Source organism: Rhinolophus hipposideros (genome assembly GCF_964194185.1).
Source record: "Rhinolophus hipposideros genome assembly, chromosome: 16".
NCBI lineage: Eukaryota > Metazoa > Chordata > Mammalia > Chiroptera > Rhinolophidae > Rhinolophus > Rhinolophus hipposideros.
Window position 1 is genome coordinate 60,808,169 of NC_138062.1, and position 20,895 is coordinate 60,829,063.

At 51.7% G+C, this 20,895-nt stretch overlaps 1 protein-coding gene and 1 pseudogene across 4 annotated transcripts; both read left to right on the forward strand.

Annotated features, from left to right (window-relative positions):
• The first annotated feature begins 5,417 nt into the window (after positions 1–5,417).
• LOC308508673 (large ribosomal subunit protein eL6-like) lies at positions 5,418–6,275 on the forward strand (annotated as a pseudogene). Its single transcript has one exon. The product of its transcript is annotated as a large ribosomal subunit protein eL6-like (transcript).
• Positions 6,276–9,833: 3,558 nt separating this feature from the next.
• Positions 9,834–20,760, forward strand: POLR2E (RNA polymerase II, I and III subunit E). Of its 3 annotated transcripts, none has more exons than XM_081075723.1 (8): positions 9,834–10,157; positions 11,769–11,943; positions 13,549–13,664; positions 14,153–14,233; positions 14,358–14,416; positions 14,520–14,598; positions 14,793–14,869; positions 15,006–15,540. In XM_081075723.1, the coding sequence occupies exons 1-7, from the start codon at positions 10,101–10,103 to the stop codon at positions 14,856–14,858; spliced, it is 633 nt and encodes a 210-aa protein (XP_080931849.1). In that variant the 5' UTR covers positions 9,834–10,100; the 3' UTR covers positions 14,859–14,869; positions 15,006–15,540. The 3 variants fall into 3 exon arrangements, with proteins under 3 accessions (XP_080931849.1, XP_080931851.1, XP_080931850.1); XM_081075725.1 differs by lacking the exon at positions 15,006–15,540 and adding an exon at positions 20,644–20,760 and having other exon boundaries at positions 9,863–10,157; XM_081075724.1 differs by having other exon boundaries at positions 9,863–10,157; positions 15,123–15,540.
• Positions 20,761–20,895: the final 135 nt, after the last annotated feature.

Sequence of the window (20,895 nt, forward strand, 5' to 3'; positions counted from 1 at the left end):
CGAGTTTGAGAAACTACTGGGAATTCGTGGGGACGAGGGTCGAACTCGCAGAGAAATCGAGCCAACTCTGAAAACTGGGGGGTTTTGATGTAAATAAAACCAAACTGGGGGCCAACTCCCGCCTACTCGAGGCTGCCGTGTCGTTGGGGGTCGCCTCAGCCCCACCTGCGGCACCTAGCGAGGGCCTGGGGGTCACCCAGTGGCGGGTGCCCGGGCAGTGTCCGCCGCAGCGCGCCGTGGCCGGGGCATCGCCGTCCTTGGGAACCGTCGCTTTAGCCCCTTGTATAATTTGTGAGCCCAGTGTGTGTGTTGGGGGCGGTCACGTGGGGACACCCAGGTGTGTACTTACATGGAAAAACAAGCCCAAAGTGATGTCTCCGCTTCTAACATTACAGGAGGTACTCACACGGCACAGGAGGGACCCCAAGTCTGAGCTCACAACCCCTGAATGTCACTCAGGCAAGGCTCAGGCGCTTGGCTGCTGGGGGCAGAAAAACGACCTGAACTGAGTTGGAATTCCACAGCAAGCCCGGCTGCTCCCCGCCGCACCCCGTACCCCAGCCATGACAGGGCGCTGACCTTTGGACAGTGGCGTGGTTTCAGCTTTTTGTGCCCCATCTGCATCTTATCTCTTTCTCGGACCCTTCCATGAATATTAATGCAGAGGTCAGAAGGCAGGACTCTGGGGGTGCGGTCCTTTGGGGGAGCCGTTGAACCCTCCCTGCCTTAACCCCTGACCCAGGCCTGTCAGAGGGAGAAGGGGCTTGGATGGCTAGGTTGGGTGGTAAAAGGCAATGGAGGGAGAATCCCTGGGGCCGGTTGCTACATTGCCCTTCTTGCACAACCGTCTTCATGTGGCTTCTTCATTCCAGCCTGGTGACCAAAGGCCAGAGATCAAGTTCTATGTCACCACTTGGCAGGGAGGCCCTATTGTCTCAGCTGGGCCTCTTCACTTCTCAGGAAACCACCCCCGCACTTCCAACCCCTAGCCGCACTGGGTGTCCTGCCACACTGGCCAGTCTGTCTAGCCCTGGGGAAGACTCGTTTTGATTCAGTTGTGATCTGTTATTTGCTCTTACTCATTTCAGTATTGCCAGAAAAACAGCACAGGGCAATGGCACCAAGGGTGAGAGACTCAGCAACCGGCTCCACCCCATTCCTGATTTGTGAAGGAAGTAAGAGCAGAGGTGGGGAGACAGAGCCTGGAGGAGGGGCAAGTGGTGCCAGTCTCTGGTGGGGGGGTTGCCTTTGGAGTTTCACAGCTATTGCCAGAGGGAACCCATTTTACAGATGGGGTAGTGGAGTTTTGGGGAGGTCTCAAGGCTCCATGGAGCCCCCCCATGGCTGAAGTAGCAGTGTTTCCCCCAATAAGGTGACTTGCCCACTGGCCAGAGACATTTCAAGTGGCCACCAGCTCCAGGAAGGACTGGATAGGACTTGTCCTGTGGCCTGATTTCTTCTTTTTAAAAAATGGAGATAAAAATCACATAGCATAAAATTCACCATTTTAATCACTTTGCACTGTACAATTAAAGTGGTTTTTAGTATATTTACAATGTTGTCTGACCTTCACCATAGCTAAGTCCTTGTGATTATAATGCTCCTAGTATTTTCGGCAGCTAGAATTAAATAATTTCATTCTTAATTAGGATATAGTTATAGGATTAACTAAATGTTTCAGTTGCTTTGATTGTCACGTAGCTTATGGTCAAAGAAACGCAAATCCCAGGAAAAACTTTTGAAAGTACACTTTGTTTGAGATAATAGAAAAATGTAGCTATTAAGCACAAAATGACTCTAGCTTAAACAATGGCAATCATCACAGATGTCTAGTTTCTGCTTTTTGCTTAAAGATATACTGGTATTTGCAGACTCTTGGTTCTTCAACCCAGCTCCCCTTGTTCTCACAGTATAATTCTGGGTTGCTGATGTGCTGTCTCTTTGTCAAACAGGATGAGATAACTCCAGGGCCACGAGAATTTCTGAGATTGTTTTTCAGGAGGACGGAATGTCTTCAAGTTAGCTGCTACCAGCTGCTGGCGCCCAGTAGTCTGATGCCTTTCTCCCATCAAGACCCACCCGACCCTCTCCCTCTCCAGCTTTGTCCCCTGTATTCCCCTTTGCAACTAGTCTACACCTCCAATTCCTTTCCTCCTGCAAACCCACCCCGGCCCTTCCTTAGATCTGCGCTCCTCATGGTCACGGACAAGGTCTGCTTGGCTAAACCCCTGCCCAATCCTCAGGCCTGCTCAGCCTCACTGCTTGGTGGCTTTGACAGTTACTCCCTCCTCCTCCTCCTCCTCCTCCAGACATCTTCTTCACCTGGTTGCAGGACACCTGGCAACCTCCTACTGCCCTTTATTTTATGTAAGAGCACTTATGTAACACCAGTGTCAGGCGCTGCAGTCATTAGCCGAGTCACCTAGGAAGTGGGTGCTGTTCTTGGCAAGGGGCGGGGGGCGCAGAGGCGCAGAGAGGTTAAGTAAAGTACCTCAGATCACACAGCCAAGACTGGAGCCCAGGCTGGTTGTCCAGTGTCTGTGCACACCTCTGCACCTCCTGCTGCTCCCTGCCCCCTCCCGGCCTCTGGTCTAGACCTGTTCAGTGACCTCATCCAGGCTCCCAGCTCCAATGTCTACCATGTGCTCAAGGCGCCTACTCGTCTGTCTTCACTCGAAATTCACCCTGAATTCCGGACTCCTATCCTCCCAGCTCAGCAATATCTCCCCTTGGGGTTCCATCAGAGCCCCCCAAGGTCACCACATCCAAGACCACCTCCCCATCTGCCCTCTGGGTCTTCCCACCCCAGTCAGGCCAACTCCGCTCCCCCGTTCTCTCATCTCCACAACCCACCTTCAGAACTTCAGAACACCCAGAACCAGCCCATTGCCATTCCCCACATCTCCAGGTAGGATGTCTTCCCCAGCCCCTTCCCTGGTCTTCCTGAAAATGTCTGAAAATGAAAACTTTGCCACCCCACCAACAAGGCCTCCGGCATCGGCCCCACCTCACCCTCTGACCTCCCCTCCTACCCTTCGCCACACAGGCCTCATGCTGCAAATGCCAGGGACTTTGCACAGCTGTACCTTCTGCCTGATACACCTTCCCACACGTAGACCCACGCCTCCCTCCCTCTCCTCTCCCGCTTTGGGCCTTTGCTGGAACAACTCTTTGCCTTTCCTGACCTCCCAGTTGCCACTGCAACAATCCCATTAGCCGGCCCTGGCTGTCCTTCCACAGCATTGTCATCTTCTCACATCATTGTCTTGTTGACAACAACATCCGGCCTAAGAGGAGGAAGCCTAACGGGAGGAAAGCTTATAAGGAGCTTATAAGGAGGAAAGCAAATAAGAGTTTATTTGAACCAAACTGACAATTGCTGGGAAGTAAAATCTCAACGGATTGAGAAAATGCTCCGTGAAATGGTGGTTTGCAGCTTGTTTTATACAGAGAAACAAAGGAGGAGGGTTACATGAAATCCACTGGTGGTAGATTAAGGAGGTGGGAGAAAGCAAAGCAGGGAAATCTGTGGGATTGGATAAAAGTAAATTGGACGGACAGGTGCTTCTTTCACATAGGTGGGTACAGGATAGTTAATAGTTCTCATAGAGATGTTAACCAAACGGACAAGAATAATAATGATCGTGTACTTTCGTGCTCTGGTCCGGAAAAAGCGATTACTGACATTCCAAGGATGTCATCTTAGGTGCAAAAAGACAATAGACAGGCCCTCTTAAAGGCACAGATTAAGTTTATGAAGGAAGTTTTGGCTAAAGATATGACTTCCTCCCATGGCCCACTTAGTTATGAAATTATTTTTATGCTCATGCCATCTTATGTGGGCATTTTCAGTCTCCTGAGCTTGTCAGGTTTAATATGTGGTCCCTTTTTCATCCACTGTTTCCTATTTTGGTCATAAATCAGTCTGAAGGATGCACTGATGACCAACCTTTTGGTTGGATAGTGTGGTCCCACGGTGCTAGAAAGGCTCATTCTTAGAAAGTCTTAGTGTCAGCATTTGTCTTGCTGAATGTTGGACCGTTGTGGGTGGGGCAAGACCATCTAAGGTTATGGCCATCTAAGGTTATGGTCTAAGGTTATGGCAGTCAAAGCCGAACTATTTATTTTACTGGGGAATATTGGGGAGCAGTGTGTTTCTCCAGGGCCCATCAGCTCCAAGTCGTTGTCCTCTAGTTGTGGAGGGCGCCGCTCAGCTCCAAGTCCAGTCGCCATTTTCAACCTTTAGTTGCACGGGGTGCAGCCCACCACCCCATGCGGGAATTGAACCGGTAACCTTGTTGTTGAGAGCTCGTCCTCTAACCAACTGAGCCATCCGGCCACCCCTCTGGAAGCTCAGCAGCAGCTCGTTGTCTTCAATCTAGTTGTGGAGGGCGCAGCTCACTGGCCCATGTAGGAATCGTACCAGCAACCCTGTTGTTCAGACCTCGCGCTTTAACCAACTGAGCCATCCAGCAGCCCCTTATTATTTTAAATAACTTCCCTACCATTAAGGCTGTTGCTCTCCTGCGAGGGAATGTCTCAACCCAATGAGACGACATACAAATCATGACTAATACATATTTGTATCCTTGAGATGGTGGCCCTTGGATAAAATCCAATTACTATACCTCAAATGGACCTAAAGGAAATGGGAAATGTCCATGGGACCCCTGGAGTGATTTTCCAGGGTTATATTTTGGACAGATAGGACATCTGCTATACACTTTATGCGCTACAGTAGGAGGTTTCTAATATTCTTTTCTCCATGAAACTATCTTTCCAAGACCCCAATGCATTAGCTTACGTACATGCTAAGCTATATCTGTTTGGGTCCAAGTTCCCACTTTTGTTGCCATATTTTCTTTTCTTCTGCAGCTGCCCATTTGAACTGTAAAAGTCTTTTATTGATTTAATAGGGAGAAGAAACATTCTCAAGTCTGGATAATTTGGCTGTTTATTGCTGCCAGTCTAGCTGCAGTTATCAGCTAAATTATTTTCTTTTCCTTCTATGATGGCAGCCTTAGAATGTCCTGGAATTTTGATAATTGCCAATTGTTTTGGTTGCTGTATGACATCTAAATTAAATTCTGCCGCCTGTTTTTCCCAACCCCCTTCTTCTGCCTCCCCCTGCAGCCTGTTTTCCATCCTTAAGGGCTGTCCTGAGGAAGTTAAGAAGCCTCACTGCTTCCACAACAAGTTGTGAGCCACACCAAATGTATAGAAACTATTAGAGTAAATATTGGCTATTTGATCTTTGGCTCATTTACAAGCTCCTGTTAGATCAATTAATTCAGCTTGTTGGGCTGATCTTATTCAAGTAAATAAGAAACTCAAATTTATGTTTACCATGGAAGCTATTGCATATAGCACAAGAATAAATCATCCGGGGGCCTTAGTTCTCTTTCCCAACTTGCAAGATGGCGGGTGAAAAAGCTGGGAAGCCGGACTAAGGAGAAGAAACCTGAAGCCAAGAAGGCTGATGCTGGGGCAGGGTTAAGCAGGCGAACCTCAAGGCCAAGACGCCTAAGAAGGGGAAGCCACACTGTAGCCGAAACCCTGTCCTGGTCAGAGGAATCGGCAGGTATTCCCGATCAGCTATGTATTCCCAAAAGGCCATGTACAAGAGGAAGTACTCAGCAGCTAAATCCAGGATTGAAAAGAAAAAGGAGAAGGTTCTTGCTACTGTCACAAAACCAGTTGGTGGCGACAAGAATGGTGGCACCTCAGTGATTAAACTTCGCAAAATGCCTAGATACTATCCTACTGAAGATGTGCCTGGAAAGCTGCTGAGCCGCGGCAAGAAGCCCTTCAGTCAGCACGTGCGAAAACTGCGGGCCAGCATCACTCCCGGGACCATTCTGATCATCCTCACTGGGCGCCATAGAGGCAAGAGGGTGGTTTTCCTGAAGCAGCTGAGCAGTGGCTACGTGTGACTGGACCTCTGTCCCTCGATCGAGTTCCTCTGCGTAGAACACACCAGAAATCTGTCATCGCCACCTCCACCAAAATTGCTATCAGTGGTGTGAAAATCCCCAAACATCTCACTGAGGCTTACTTCAAGAAGCAACAGCTGCGTAAGCCCAGGCACCAGGAGGGGGAGATCTTCACCACAGAGAAAGAGAAATACGAGAATACAGAGCAGCGCAAAATTGATCAGAAAGCCGTGGACTCGCAAATTCTGCCAAAAATCAAAGCTGTTCCTCAGCTCCACGGGTACTTCCGCTCTGTGTTTGCTCTCACAAATGGGGGTTTACCCTCACAAACAGGTGTTCTAAATTAATTAAAAAGAACCTAATTAAATGCCTGAACTGTTAAAAAAAAAAAAAAGAATGAATCATCCATATATTGGATTAGAGTAGAATTTCTGGGAAATTCAACATTATTCAAATAAGCTTTTAGTATCTGAGAGAAATAGGTGTACACCCCTGGGATATTACTGTCCAAGTAAACTCTGATCTTCCCAGGTGGAAAAGCAGAGATTGTTTCCTGTCTTTTTCTTTTTCTTTTTTTTACATGAATGCTGAAAAAGGCACTACATAAATCTATCACTGAAAATATCGGCAGTACACACAGGAATAGCTGACAATAGGGTATGTGGATTTGGAACCACAGGATATCTATTTATAGCTCTGAGACCCTGCGCAAATCTCCATCCTTTGCCATTGGGTTTCTTTACTGGAAGGATAGGAGAATTACAGGTGCTCATACCTGGAATGATAAGCCCCTTTTAAAGGTACTCTTGTATAATGAGCTAATTCCAGCTGGTGTATCAGGTCTCAAAGGATATTGGCAAATAACTGGGTAGAGGCAAAGAACTGTCAATAGCTACTTTAATGGGAGTGGCTAACTTAATCTTGCCAATCAATATCTATACTGGAAAAAGCCTAAAATTGTATTGGAACATCCTGTAACAAACACTCCGTCAGTATCAAGACTAGTTTCCTCTCATATTGTTTCTTTTAAAATCATTATTTTCCCAATCTGATTCATTTAGTCCTAAATACATTTCATCCTTCTGGGAGGATACGTGAGTATCATTGGTGAGAAAGTCTCACACTATCAGCTGAATTGGGGCAGATTCGAGTAGTAAAAATAGATGTTGCCACTTAACATTTCCTAGCTAGAGAGGAATAGGTTCTGATTTAAACAGACATCGGTTGATTAGATGTCCCTACCATTTGTACAGAAGCTTTACTCCAAGGGAGAGGGCAACTTAGCCTGGTGGTGTTAACAGAGAAAGTAGCCCCAGTGTTAGTAAGAAGAGGAAAAGCCCTCATAGTTCTTGGAGCAGCCCTATGCTTGTTTCTATTTCTTTTATTTTTCTTAATCTTATTTTAGTTTTCTACAATCCTTAAGGTGACTTGTCTTTTTACAATAAAAGAAGATTCCTCTACAGGACTTTCCCTAGCAAAATTTTAACCGCGGATTCCCCTCCGCCCAAGACCAGCTCCTCTCCAAAGGGAGCTGCAACAGAGCTGCAGAAGACAGATGGAGGAAAAGGAGAGCAGGTCCAGACAGGTAAAGCACACAGTGGGACAGCTGAAGAGGGAAAAGTGGGGTGTTGACATTGAGCAGCTTCAGAAACCTTCTTTAGTTCAGAGACGGTATCTAAAATTATCTTACTAACTTCCTGGAGAGAAGAATGTCTCTCTATTCCATTTCAGAGGCTTCTTTCTATTTGCCAATTGAGGTAAGCATCCCATTCCATTTAGTTTGGTTTTTAAGCTGGCTTTTTCTAATTGTGCACAAAAAATATTAATTTAGATGTCGAAAGAGCTCCATTTTGGCCATCTTAAGTCGATATCACTTCAAGTTGAACCTTTCCATGTCTGTAAGTACTTGCAAGTAGACTCCCTATGAACTGTACATCTGCAGGGGAATTGATGGGGGTGGGGTCTGGGAGCTTGTCAGCCTTAGAGGCACTATTTCCCATGTTAATTTTTAGTTTTCTTTTGAGATCTGCAGAGTCTGAACAAATTTCTAGTGATATTGTGTAGTGAATTCAAGTGTGCTGCTTATGGGTTGAGCTCCAAGGGGCTGTCACCTCCCAAGTCGTTTCAACCCTCTTACATGCCTCAGTTTCTCTCTCTGGCTGTCTAGTACAACCGTGAGGACTCGGAGTGCTAGGTAAGCAGCCTTTATGTGGGCGTCCCGGACGAGTCAATTATTTAATTGCAGTTGTGTTGGAATTCCCTCTGGGGCCACTGCACTTTTTGAGGAGTACCCTCAAACACCACCACAAAGATTCTTAGTCACCTAACAATACCTGAAATTCGAGCTGGAGGGAGTAAATGCCCCTTATCTTCGGAGTTCAACAAGTTCAGACCCTCATTTATCCAGCAAAAAGTTTTGTTCAGACTCGCAGTAAACGATTCCAATTGAAAAGCCAAAATTAAAACCAGCCACCCATTATTCCTCCTGTCCCCAAGTTATCTTAACTCTTTGTCCTTAACCTGGGTTATCTCAACCCTTAACTTTTAACGCCAAGTTGAGGGTTAAAAAACAAACAAACACCTCAAATAAAGTCAGGACCTCCTACCTTAAAACAGGGAGGTCCAGAATTCCAAGAAAAACTCACCCAAGTTCACCTGATGAGAAGCAGGAAGACAGTGGGGCGCAATGGGCCCCTGCTGGTAGCTAGCACCGAATCCTGGTCTGCAGGGTGGTCCTGAGTGGGTTTCTTTGGAATCCTGCTGACTACGCCAAGAAATGTCAACGAAAAACATCCAGCCTAAGAAAAAGCTTTATAAGAGTGTACTTGAGTCAAACTGACGACAATTGTTGGGAAGTAAAATCTCAACAGATTGAGAAAATGCTCCATGAAATGGTGGTTTGCAGCTTGTTTTATACAGAGAAACAAAGGAGGAGGGTTACATGAAATCCACTGGTGGTAGATTAAGGAGGTGGGAGAAAGCAAAGCAGGGAAATCTGTGGGATTGGATAAAAGTAAATTGGACGGACAGGTACTTCTTTCACATAGGTGGGTACAGGATAGTTAATAGTTCTCATAGAGATGTTAACCAAACGGACAAGAATAATAATGATCGTGTACTTTCGTGCTCTGGTCCGGAAAAAGCGATTACTGACATTCCAAGGATGTCATCTTAGGTGCAAAAAGACAATAGACAGGCCCTCTTAAAGGCACAGATTAACTTTATGAAGGAAGCTTTTGGCTAAAGACATGACTTCCTCCCATGGCCCACTTAGTTATGGAATTATTTTTATGCTCATGCCATCTTATGTGGGCATTTTCAGTCTCCTGAGCTTGTCAGCTTTAATATGTGGCCCCTTTTCCGTCCACAGTCTATTATGTTCACTGTGTATACTCTCCCTGGAATGGAAGCGGGTGCTTGGCTTGTTCCCTGCCCTGTGGTGGCTGGTATCTGATTGAACGAATGTATCCGTGAAGGAGAGGTTACTCACGGTCTCCCACGTGTCAGGGGCCGGGCTGCCGGGTGGGCTTCCTGTGAGGACGGGGTGGCGGGGTACCCAGGCGGAGGCGGGCTGGGGTTCAGGGGACGGAGTGGGGCGGACAGAGCGGGGAGCCCAACAGAAGCAGCAGGTGCTATGCCACGTCCTCCCACGCGCGGGCGCCCCTTTCGATCCTCAGCCAGTCCTGTAAAATGGGCACAGTTTATAATTTCCAGTACAGACGGGGAAACGCGAAGCTGGGGCCATCAGGTTGGACGTGATCGCGAGCCAACCGAGAGGCCCCCCGAGTCGGATGCGTAACTGGGTGTGTAGCGTGTCCTAGGCCACCCACCGTCCCCGGGAGGGGAGCCGCCCCGAGCCGCCCGCGCCTCAGTGGCCCCGCCCTCCGCGTTCCCGCTTCCGCCCGCAGGGCTTCTCAGCGGCCGGCCCGCGGCGGGCGTGGAGCGGAAACTACAGCTCGCGCCCAGAACCGCGCGAGACCTTCCGGGGCGACGGCGGGCGGCGCCATCCGCCCGTCTCCTCGGGAGGCTCGGGCTGCCCGGAGGTCGCTGCGTTCAGGCGTTCGCTGGCGACAGCCCCGAGCGGAGGGGCCCCGGCCGGGCGGGGCCGGGCTCGGTGCGCGCGGGTCCCGCGGGCGCAGACGCCGTGAGCGTGCGTGGGCGGCGGCCATGGACGACGAAGAGGAGACCTACCGGCTGTGGAAGATCCGCAAAACCATCATGCAGGTGAGCGCGGTGGCGGCGGCCTCGCTGCGCCAGGCGAGCCGGACACGACGAGCGCACGGGCTGCAAACGGCAGCGGCCGGCGCGGTGCAGGCGGGGCCCGGGCGGCCTGGCCTCAGGAGCCGCACAGGCCGGCGGCCCGGTCCGAGTCCCACGTGCTGGAGTCGCGTCTGTCCGCCCAGGGTGGGCGCCCGCTCCGAGTCGGGGCTTGTGCAGTAAGAAAGGTCCTAACGGCTCAGGACAGTTTCTTTGACGACAAGCCAGGAAGCACATGCTTCCGTCCCAAGTGCTTCGAGTTCTGCAGTGTCTCTTGTGCATTTTAAGTTAAGGAGGGAAGGTAAGGAAGATGCCGGGCAGGTGGGAGAAAGCCGGGCGGAAGTGGATCACGGGATAGGTAACGACATTAACTCTTGGGAGGGTGGTGACGCTTATGTCAAAGGTGTGTGAACCCAGACGCACGTGAACAATGGACAAGGGCTGCTTAAGGCAAAGGCGAGCCTTTCACTAAGAAGACTGGGCACCAGGGGTGTGACTGCCCCCCAGGACCGCCCCAGTCAGGGGGTTGTGATCAGGTCACCCTGTGAGGTTAACGTCCATAGAACCCGTGTTTCACCCACAGCCTTACTTGAGCTGGAGACAGAGGGTACACGGAAGACCCCCTGGTCTTCCACGTCTTTGCTCCCTGGAGTCCTCCAGCATTACCCCAAGTACGTCACGCAGGATCCCAGCCTCCGGGGCTTGGAGGAAACCCGGGTCCGCTGGTCTGGCCTGGCGTCCAGTGCAGGCATCTCTCTCAGACCTGTGTCTGGTGGCTCCTTCAACACCTCAGCCAGCAACTTGGAGTCACTCTACATGCTAGTCACAGCAGCCAGCTGCCCAAGCAGTCACCATATGCCACGTACTTGAACGCACCCCCCGGAAGAGGCCAGGCCGATCCCCGGAGGCCCACAGAGGTGTGGGGCCCTGACCGAGAGCACCCGCGGCGCAGGAATGCTGCGGGGACTAAGCCTGCGCAGCCGCAGCCCTCCTCTCCACGGCTCCGACAAACACCGGGCCCAAAGCACATGTGCTCCAGGCTGACGTGGGTGTTGGGGATCCTGCAAGGGAATCAGGCTGTGGGGACTTCGCAGAAGAAAGGGGATGGGTGGAGGCCTGCTCTCTGACCTCCCCTTTCCTCGTACAGGTCTCCTAGTCAGCCCATTCAAAAAGCCCCGCTGTCTTTTTGAGACCCAGAAGTGCCAGCCCTCAGACTCCCTAGAGTCCCCTCCCCGCCTGGCTGTCTTCCTCTGCCCCAGACCCCAGGGCTGGCTCTGGCCTCAAAGAGCCCCACCTGAAGCTCCAGCCTTCCTGCTGTTGCTCCCCAATCTCGGCTGCCCCGAGGTTCTGCGTAAAATGACAGTGTGGATGGCGCTTGTCACCGGAGCAGTGCAGGGGCAGCCTCACAGGCACCCGCTCTCTGTCCCCACCTGCCCTGTCCCTCTTCTCTGGCCTCTACACACACCTGCCACACGGCCCCAAACTCCCTGCATCGTACTCACAGTGGCTTCATCACCCCCAGGCTCTTGCTGCGATTCCCCCTCTGCCCTGGGGTCACCGGGCTCTTTCTGTCCACAGCTGTGCCATGACCGTGGCTACCTGGTGACGCAGGATGAGTTGGACCAGACGCTGGAGGAGTTCAAGGCCCAATTCGGGGACAAGCCTAGTGAAGGGCGGCCGCGGCGCACAGACCTCACAGTGCTGGTGGCCCACAATGATGACCCCACTGACCAGATGTTTGTCTTCTTCCCAGGTGAGGGCCTTGCCAGTGCCTGAGGTGTCATGGTTCTAGTGGGGCCAACCGAGGACCAGCTCAGAGTCCAGCTCATAGCAGCCCCGTGCTGTGTGACTCAGAGTCAACGGTGGCCCTTTTCCTTCTGCCCACCCTGAGGAGAGAGCTCCTTCATGCTGTGGGTGATACCACTGACCCCTCTAAGTGCCTTTTCCAGTTTCCTCCTCAATCCACTTCCCCATTCTCTATTCCTCAGCTGTTTATTCCCGACCAGGATTATCATAGACCTTCCCGCCAGGGCCCTAGCCACTCCTGACCTCAGACCCACCCTGTCCTCTCTGGCCCACCTCCCACCTATGAGTGCAGCTTTCATTCCCACCAGCTCCTTCCTGCACTGCTGCTCAGGGCGCCCCCGCTGAGCCCCGGATTGAGTGAAGAGCCCACTTAGGGGTGTGTCAGGGACCCCTTGTTCCTCTGTCTTAGTGTCTAACTCTCTGGTGTTGACTGGCTCTAAGGCCTGCAGAAGTTAGGGGCCAGCAATGTCCAGCATCTTGGGGCACCCTGCACCGAGAATCAAGGGGGTGGGCAGACAGTGTTTGCAGAGCGGAACCTTGTCGCACTTTTTAAGAAAAGTGTCCTGTGTATGAGATGTGGTTATTGCAGCCCTTGATGCCTACTCATTGGCGTCCCATGGAGCCCTTTCCAGATCTTCAGGGCCAGGACTAGGAGGTTTTACGGCTCTTGTGGGTCTTTGGTGATGCTGGGGCCACTGCCCCAGGACGTGCTGCAGAACAGGCTCCTGCCTCTGTTGGTTTGCTTCGGCTGCCATAACGCCAGCACAGAACAACAGCCATTGCTGTCCCTGCCACTGGAGGCTGGAAGCCAACCTCAAGGTGTGCGTTGGGTTGCTTCCGTCTGAGGCCTCTGTCCTTGGCATGTAGATGCCGTCTCGTCCCTGTGTCATCACAGGGTCATCCCTTTGTGTGTGTCTGTGTCCTCATCTCAGAAGGACACCGTTCAGATTGGATCAGGGCACACACATGATCTCACGTTACCTTAAGCACCTCTTTAAAGGCCTCGTGTCCAAACACCGTCACATTCTGAGATCCTGGGGATTAGGACTCCAACATGGGGGTTTTGGGGGGAAACAACTGGGTCTGAGGCACTGCCCATCCATGGAGTGAGGCGCACTTCAGGGAGTCCTGCCCAAATCCTGGTGGCCAGAGCCCAGTCACTCACCTGCTAGGCTCATAGGGTCCAGTGGTTCTCAAGCGACAAAGCCCTGGGCCCCTGGTACCAAGAGCAGGGGGACCCCCGCCCCTGGGGGGATGGGCAGTCTGTCTCTGGGAGGTCAGTTGACCTCATCTCACCTCTGAACACCCAGCCACCGTCTCATGGGCAGACTGCTTAACCTGGGGGTTCCCACACCTCCCAACCGCTGAGGCACCTGACCAAACCCAGACCCCCAGACCCCACATCCAGACAGGAACTCCCGAGGGTCCTCTCAGCTGCCAGCTGACCTGGAGGCAACCTGTTTTGCGCGCCGAGCACCTGCGGCCCCGGAGGGGGGTGTGCAGGGTGTGGGGGCGGAGCAGGGGCCCGCGGGGACCAGTGCTGTGTCTGCAGAGGAGCCCAAGGTGGGGATCAAGACCATCAAGGTGTACTGCCAGCGCATGCAGGAGGAGAACATCACCCGCGCCCTCATCGTGGTCCAGCAGGGCATGACGCCCTCTGCCAAGCAGGTGTGCCCCGCGTGAGCCCACCCCCTGCAGGAAGTGGCCAGCGCGCAGCTCCCTTTGCTGTGTGGCGCCGTGGCTTTCACCTGGGGGGTCTGGGCCCAGTGTCCCTGTCTGGCTGCACAGGTCTGAGGGAGGTTGGCGATCGGGATGGAGGAGCTACAAGCACTCGTCCCTCTGCCTGTGGGGGATGCAGAGTCCTGTCAAGGGACTCTGCTGGGAAGGGGCCACCACACCAGCTGGGGGACCACCCTTGGGTGTGTTTCACTGATGGAAACTGTCACTTCCTGACACGGGCTAAAGCCTAGAGATGTGTGGAGGGCAGGCCTGCGGGCTCCACCAGGGGAGAAACCCCCCACCAGGTGGGTGTTCCCCGCTTTGGATGCGCGGTGGCAGCTTGTTAAAAGTGCTAGAGGGAAGCGTTTCAGCAGCAGCACCCGGCTCCGGCTGCTGGGCTGGGGATATGGCTGAGCCTGGGCGGTGGTCTCTTCCAGTCTCTGGTCGACATGGCCCCCAAGTATATTCTGGAGCAGTTTCTGCAGCAGGAGCTACTCATCAACATCACGGAGCACGAGGTGGGGCCCTGGGGGAGGTGGGGAAGGGGCCGGCTGGAGAGGCACCCCCAAGGCCCGTCCCACATGTGGGGGACGCAGTGGGAGGCCGCTGCGGCCCCCTGGAGACCTGGGTTCTCTTTGGCAGCTGGTCCCAGAGCACGTCGTCATGACCAAAGAGGAGGTGACAGAGCTGCTGGCCCGGTAGTATCTTTTCTGGTCTCCCTCATCCCATCCCCTCCCTGCTTCTCCATCCCAGTACCCCCTCCAGTCAGTCCAGTGTGGCTTTTTCCCTGACTGAGCTTCCCAGTAAACTCCGAGAGAACCAGCTGCCCAGGATCCAGGCTGGAGACCCGGTGGCGCGCTACTTTGGGATAAAGCGGGGACAGGTGAGAGGCCCCTCCGGGCTCTTTTCCTCTGGGGTAGGGACCTTGGGACGCCCTCTCCAGCCGGCTTTAGAGCCAGTGCTGCCGGGCAGGGCGCCAGGTCTCCGGGAGCTGGCCACCTGCCCTGCCACCCCCCCACCCCTGTGACCTGAGTCCCTGGCGAGGCCCCACCCAGCCCTACTCGCTCACTTACACAGGTGGTGAAGATCATTCGGCCCAGCGAGACTGCAGGCAGGTACATCACCTACCGGCTGGTGCAGTAGCTGCCCCACAGGTGAGATGACTGCCAGAGGGTGGGGGTGCAGGAAGGGCCTGGCCCTGGCCCGAGCAAGCTCCGCTGGTTACACACCCCTGCTTCCTGCACTGCCTTCCTCTGCGCTCCTACCCTCGCCTCCCTCGTTCCCCTACAGCCCTCAGGCCACCGCTGTTCACTGCCCACCTGTGGGTCCTGGAGGCATGTCCAGCCTGTGTGTGCCCAGCCCAAGTGACAGCCGTACCACCCAATGACCCTCTCCACTCTTTCCCAGCCCTGGGACATGGACAAATGGACTGTGACCACCCTACCCTGGCAGTGGGTGTGCTGGCAGCCCGCCTGGAGAGAATCTGTTCGACCTGACCCCAAGGCAGGCTACCACCCATTTGCCTTTCCTGGGCTGAGGGCCATCGTGGCCTCACCTGGACACGGAGCCCACCTGGGATCCTTACTGACTCAGGAGGGGATAGGACACTGAGAGGAGGCTGCTGAGGCAGCTAGTGACCAAGGCAGCCCTGGGTCCTTCCTGCGCTCCTCCCCCCAGGTGGGGCCTGGGTCCAAGTCTCTGGTCAGCTCCCTCTTCCTCTCAGCTTCACATTGCCGTGCCCTCCTCATGGTGGCTGTATCCCCAACCGTCTGTGAGCACTCAGGGCACCTAGCAGCAAGATTAAAACATGTCTGGATTCTCAGTTGCTGTTGAATGCTGAGTGTTTTTAAATTAAAGATATTTTGAGGGCCGGCCTGGTGGCTCAGGCAGTTGGAGCTCCGTGCTCCTAACTCTGAAGGCTGCCAGTTCGATTCCCACATGGGCCAGTGGGCTCTCAACCACAAGGTTGCCAGTTCAACTCCTCAAGTCCCACAAGGGATGGTGGGCTGCGCCCCCTGCAACTAAGATTGAACACGGCACCTTGAGCTGAGCTGCCGCTGAGCTCCCAGATGGCTCAGTTGGTTGGAGCGCGTCCTCTCAAACACAAGGTTGCTGGTTCGATTCCTCGAGTCCCGCAAGGGATGGTGGGCAGCGCCCCCTGCAACTAAAAACAGCAACTGGACCTGGGGCTGAGCTGTGCCCTCCACAACTAAGATTGAAAGGACAACAACTTGACTTGGAATAAAGGCCTGGAAGTACACACTGTTCCCCCAATAAAGTCCTGTTCCCCTTCCCCAGTAAAATCTTAAAAAAAAAAAGAAAAGATATTTTGAGTAAACAAGTTTGCTTGTATGAAAAACTAAAACGAGAGAACAGGTTTGCGATGGGTGCCATGCTTGGGCTGAGGCAGGGTCTCCATGTCCCCTCGTGGTCCCAGCCCCACTCCCACTGGGGGCAGCCACAGCCATGCCTGGCTGGCTGTCCAGTATCCACAGTGCAAATGTGTGTCTGTCCCCTCCCTCACCTTGCACAAAGGGCAGGAGTAAAATGGCTAGCGCTGGCTTCCGGCTGTGCTCTGCAATGCTTATGTAGAAGTTTGGGATCTGATGAGCCCCTCACCCCTTATAGTGTCTGTTCCCTAGGGCCTTCCCTCCCCAGGTTAAAAGCAGTCGTGTATTTTTTAGTTTCATTGAGGTAATTCACCCATTTGCAGTGCACGACTCGGTGGTTTTTAGTACATTCCCAGCCGTGCACCCATCACCACCATCAGTTCTGGAACATTCCAACATCCCAAAAAGCAAGCAACCTGTCCCCTGTTGGGAAGCATGCCCTCTTCTCCTTCCACCTTGTCACCACTTAGGCACTGCGCGGGCTGCATTGAATTGTGAATCCGTCTGTGTTTTCCTAGTGGGTGGATGTGTCCACGCCTCCTCCTCTTTGATGAGGCCAGACTTCACCCTCACCCTGTGTTCTTTACAAACGTTGGTCTTGGAGGTGGAGAAGATTGCCAGCTGCACAGAATTGCAACCGTTTGTGCTGCATTTGTTTTTGAAAACTCCAACGTTTTCTGATCATGCTGTTGGTGGTGCTTGGGATTCCTCAGTGCCGGTCGGGCTGGGGTACAGACGTGATGACGGATCTCTGACTGTAACACGGAAAAAATTGCTCAGCCCATGGTCCTATTACATTTCTTGTGGAAATGAAAAGGGCTGGTCTTCAGATGAAACGCAAAGGTGAGCGGATTTTCCTCAGATGGGGTGCATGAAGGCCATGCAGTGAACAGGGGAGCTGTCGGCACCCAGCAGGCAGGACCTGTGCCCTCTGCCAGGCTCCTTTCCCAGTGTTCACAGGGCCGGCTCCCTGGCCATTAGGACTTTGCTCAAATGTCACCTGAGGCTTCCGTGGCCGCTCTAAACTGCAAGTTCCCCATCCCTATTTCCCTCCGGCAGCCTATGTATGGTACACACTTATTTTAATTCTGTTTTGCCCAGGAGGGCATGAGGTCGGTTTTTCTTCACTAGCATTTTGTGGATAAATCATGCCTCAAATAATGCCTGACATGTAGTCGATACTCAGTATTTATTTAAGGAATGACGACCATGAGGGCCATGACTCCCACACAGCAATTCCTGAACTCTGTCTTTTCCTACCGCGTTTCCCCGAAAATAAGACCTAGCTGGACAGTCAACTGTAACGCATTTTTTGGAGCAAAAATTAATATACAACCTGGTTTTATTTTACTATAACATAAGACCGGGACTTATATTAATTTTGCTTCAAAAGATGCATCAGAGCTGGTTGTCTGGCTAGGTCTTATTTTCGGGGAAACATGGTATATGTGTATATAGATTCACATGCTACAGAGACCTTAGGAAAGATTTTTGAAAACGGGGTGGGGGGGAATCTAAGGAAAAAAAAGGTAAGTTTATGATAATTCTAGAAAAGAAAACTCCGTGTAGACAATTGAAAGCCCTCCCCACACCAGAAGCCCACACAATAGGGGTGATTATTTTTGTGGGTTTCTGTAAATGAACTTGACAGCAGACAGTTGCTTAATGGGTCCCATGGTCACAGACACACTGGACCCATTAGTATTGCTCACCCCTGAGCCAAAGTGTGGGTTCACCCCTGCCGGCCACTTTCTTGCAAAACACATGTTCCCTTTACGTAAAGGACCACAATGGCTGCTGTGGTGACTACCCATTAAGCTCAGTTGTGGGTACCGTGTTTTCCCGAAAATAAGACCTAGCTGGACAATCACCTCTAATGCGTCTTCTGGAGCAAAAATTAAGACCTGGTCTTATTTTACTCTAATGTAAAACCGGGTATGTAATGTAATGTATAATATGATACCAGGTCTTATATGAATTTTTGCTCCAGAAGATGCATTAGAGCTGATGGTCCGGCTCGGTCTTGTTTTCGGGGAAGCGCGGTATTTGAATGCACCTTCTCCTTAGCTGTTCACTTACACTAGGTACACCAAACAATGAATTGATGACAAGTTTTGAAAACTATGCAACAAACAGCATTTTTATTTCCTAGTGGCTAGAAAACTAGGCCTTTTGGATGAAAATAAATATGCCAGTAAACTAGAGAAAGTAGTAAGGCTTACGCGCAGTAAGCCTTGGGCTAGGATGTTACAAGTCATCGTGGAGTTTTTGGGCAAAAAACAGTCTTGATGGTGATTTTGTAACCATTAACACAATTAATTAGACATTGTTTAGTAAATCCAACAATCTGTTGATTATAAGTTTACCCATCAATCTTAAGAACAGCTTTAGAATTAAATGGCTCCAAAGCATATCAAAGTTGAGATCTTGCGTAGACTCTATTAACCTAATCTTAGTGTTTTCTTGATTTCATTATCTTTATTCTTCGTGTTTGTTTCTTGGGGTTTTTTTCCTTAATAATTATTTTCCTCAACACCATCCATTTATTTTGCTCTTATGTTTTTAAATCTTTGTGTCTAAAATCAGTTGATTTCGGTGGCTTTCTATTTCATGGTTATCTCCTGGATTTGTCAATTCTTACATTGTAGGGTAGCCAAATAAACCTTTAATATGACCTGATAATGCCCCCTCGCTGTAAGGACTGAGTTCACTATTCATTTTATTTGTCAAGAATATTTGCATATGTGTTTTTGACCAATAAATTGCAGAAGATTTTTTTTCTTTTTTTCCCCTTCTTCCGCCTCCCCCACCCCCAGTCCGGTTCAAGCCGCTGTCTCTCAGTCTAGTTGTGTAGGCCGCAGCTCCCTGGCCCTGCTGCTGTTATGAGCCTTGCGCTGCGCCCCCACCCTGCTGAGGTCGTCGGTTGCCAGCCGTCGTTGGGCCGCTCGCAGCTGCCCATGGCAGCTCATGCTGGCTGCCGGCCACTCACGCTGGCCGCCGGCCACTCACGCTGGCCACCGGCCACTCATGGTGGTACACAGTAGCCCACAGCAGCTCACAGCAGCTCATGCGGGCTGCCGGCCGCTCCTGGCAGCGCTTGGTCGCCTGCAGCAACTCATCGCAGCTCACAGCAGCTCATGTCCACCTCTGGCTGCTCCCGGCAGCCCAGCTCCAGGGAGAACTGTTGTTCACAGTCTTAGCTGTAGAGGGCACAGCTCACTGGCCCATGTGGGAATCGAACCGGCAACCTGGGCATTAGGAGCACGGCGTTCAACCACCTGAGCCACCCAGCCGGCCCTTAATATTTTAAAATGGAAAAAAAAATTATTGACCCCATTAGCAGTCACCCCTCAACCCCCTCCCCAGCCCCTGACAACCGCTAACCCACTTCCTGTCTGTGGATGTGCCTGTTCTAGAAGTTTCACGTAACTGGAATCACACACTGTGTGGCCTTGTGTGTCCGGCTTCTCTCATGAGCACCGTGTGTTCAGGGTCCATCCACGTGGTGGCGAGTGTCAGCGCCTCCCTCCTTTTTACAGCCGAGTACACTCCAGTGTGTGGACAGGACACACTGTGTGTGTCCATCATCAGCTGAGGGAGCTTTGGGCTTGTTCACTTTTTGGCTACTGTGAATGTCCTGCTGTGAACGTCATGCCCAGGTTTTGTGCAGACCTGTGCTCAGTACTCTGGGTGTGCACCTAGGAAGGGAATTGCTGGGTCAAGTGGAAACTGCCAGATTGTTTTCCAAAGCGGCCACCCCGTTTTGCATCCCCACGAGCCCCGTACAAAGATTCCACTGTTTCCATATCTGTGGGACCCTTGTTATTGCCCACCCTGGAGTGGGAGTGAGTGGGCGTCTCCTATGGTTACAGTGATTTTCCCGGATGACTGATGTCAGCGTCTTTCACATGCTTATGGCCATTTGCATGTTATCTTTGGAGAAATGTGTACTTGTGTCTTTTGCCCATTGGGTTTTTTTGTCTTTTTATTATTGAGTTGTAAGAGTTCTTTATGTGTTCTGGATACAAGTCCCTTATCAGATACACAATTTGCAAAAATTATCCCTGTTTTTCTGTATTGCTTAAATACCTATTCCTAGGTGTGGTTTTTCCACACATGTCTTGAACCCTGGGATTTGCTTCTGGGCACCATGTGACCCAGGGATGTCACCTTCCCCCCAGATGGTGTTCCTGACACTATAATATCTGGCAGGTCCTTTGGTAGCCGCCCTGGATGGCTGCTGTCCCATGTAGACTCACAGATGGTGTTTCAAAATTCTCTCTTCTTGGGGCCGGCCTAGTGGCTCAGGCAGTTGGAGCTGCTTGCTCCTAATGCCAAAGGCTGCCAGTTCGATTCCCACATGGGCCAGTGGGCTCTCAACCACAAGGTTGCTGGTTCTACTCCTCGAGTCCCACAAGGGATGGTGGGCTGCGCTCCCTGCAACTAAAATTGAACACGGCACCTTGAGCTGACCGGCCACTGAGCTCCTGGATGGCTCAGTTGTTTGGAGTGCATCTTCTCATCCTCTCAACCACAAGGTTACCGGTTCGATACCTCAACTCCTGCAAGGGATGGTGGGCAGTGCCCCCTGCAACTAACAACAGCAACTGGACCTGGAGCTGAGCTGCGCCCTCCACAACTAAGACTGAAAGGACAACTTGACTTGGGGAAAAAAAAGCCTGGAAGTACACACTGTTCCCCAATAAAGTCCTGTTCCCCTTCCCCAATAAAAATCTTTTTTAAAAAAATGATTCTCTCTTCTTTTCCATTGATCAATTTAGGTTTTAAAA

Coding starts and splice junctions, on each gene's coding strand:
- POLR2E (XM_081075723.1), top strand. CDS start 10,101: ATGGACGACGAAGAGGAGACCTACCGGCTGTGGAAGATCCGCAAAACC. Junction 14,234..14,357: donor TCAACATCACGGAGCACGAG/GTGGGGCCCTGG, acceptor TCTCTTTGGCAG/CTGGTCCCAGAGCACGTCGT. Junction 14,417..14,519: donor ACAGAGCTGCTGGCCCGGTA/GTATCTTTTCTG, acceptor TGAGCTTCCCAG/TAAACTCCGAGAGAACCAGC.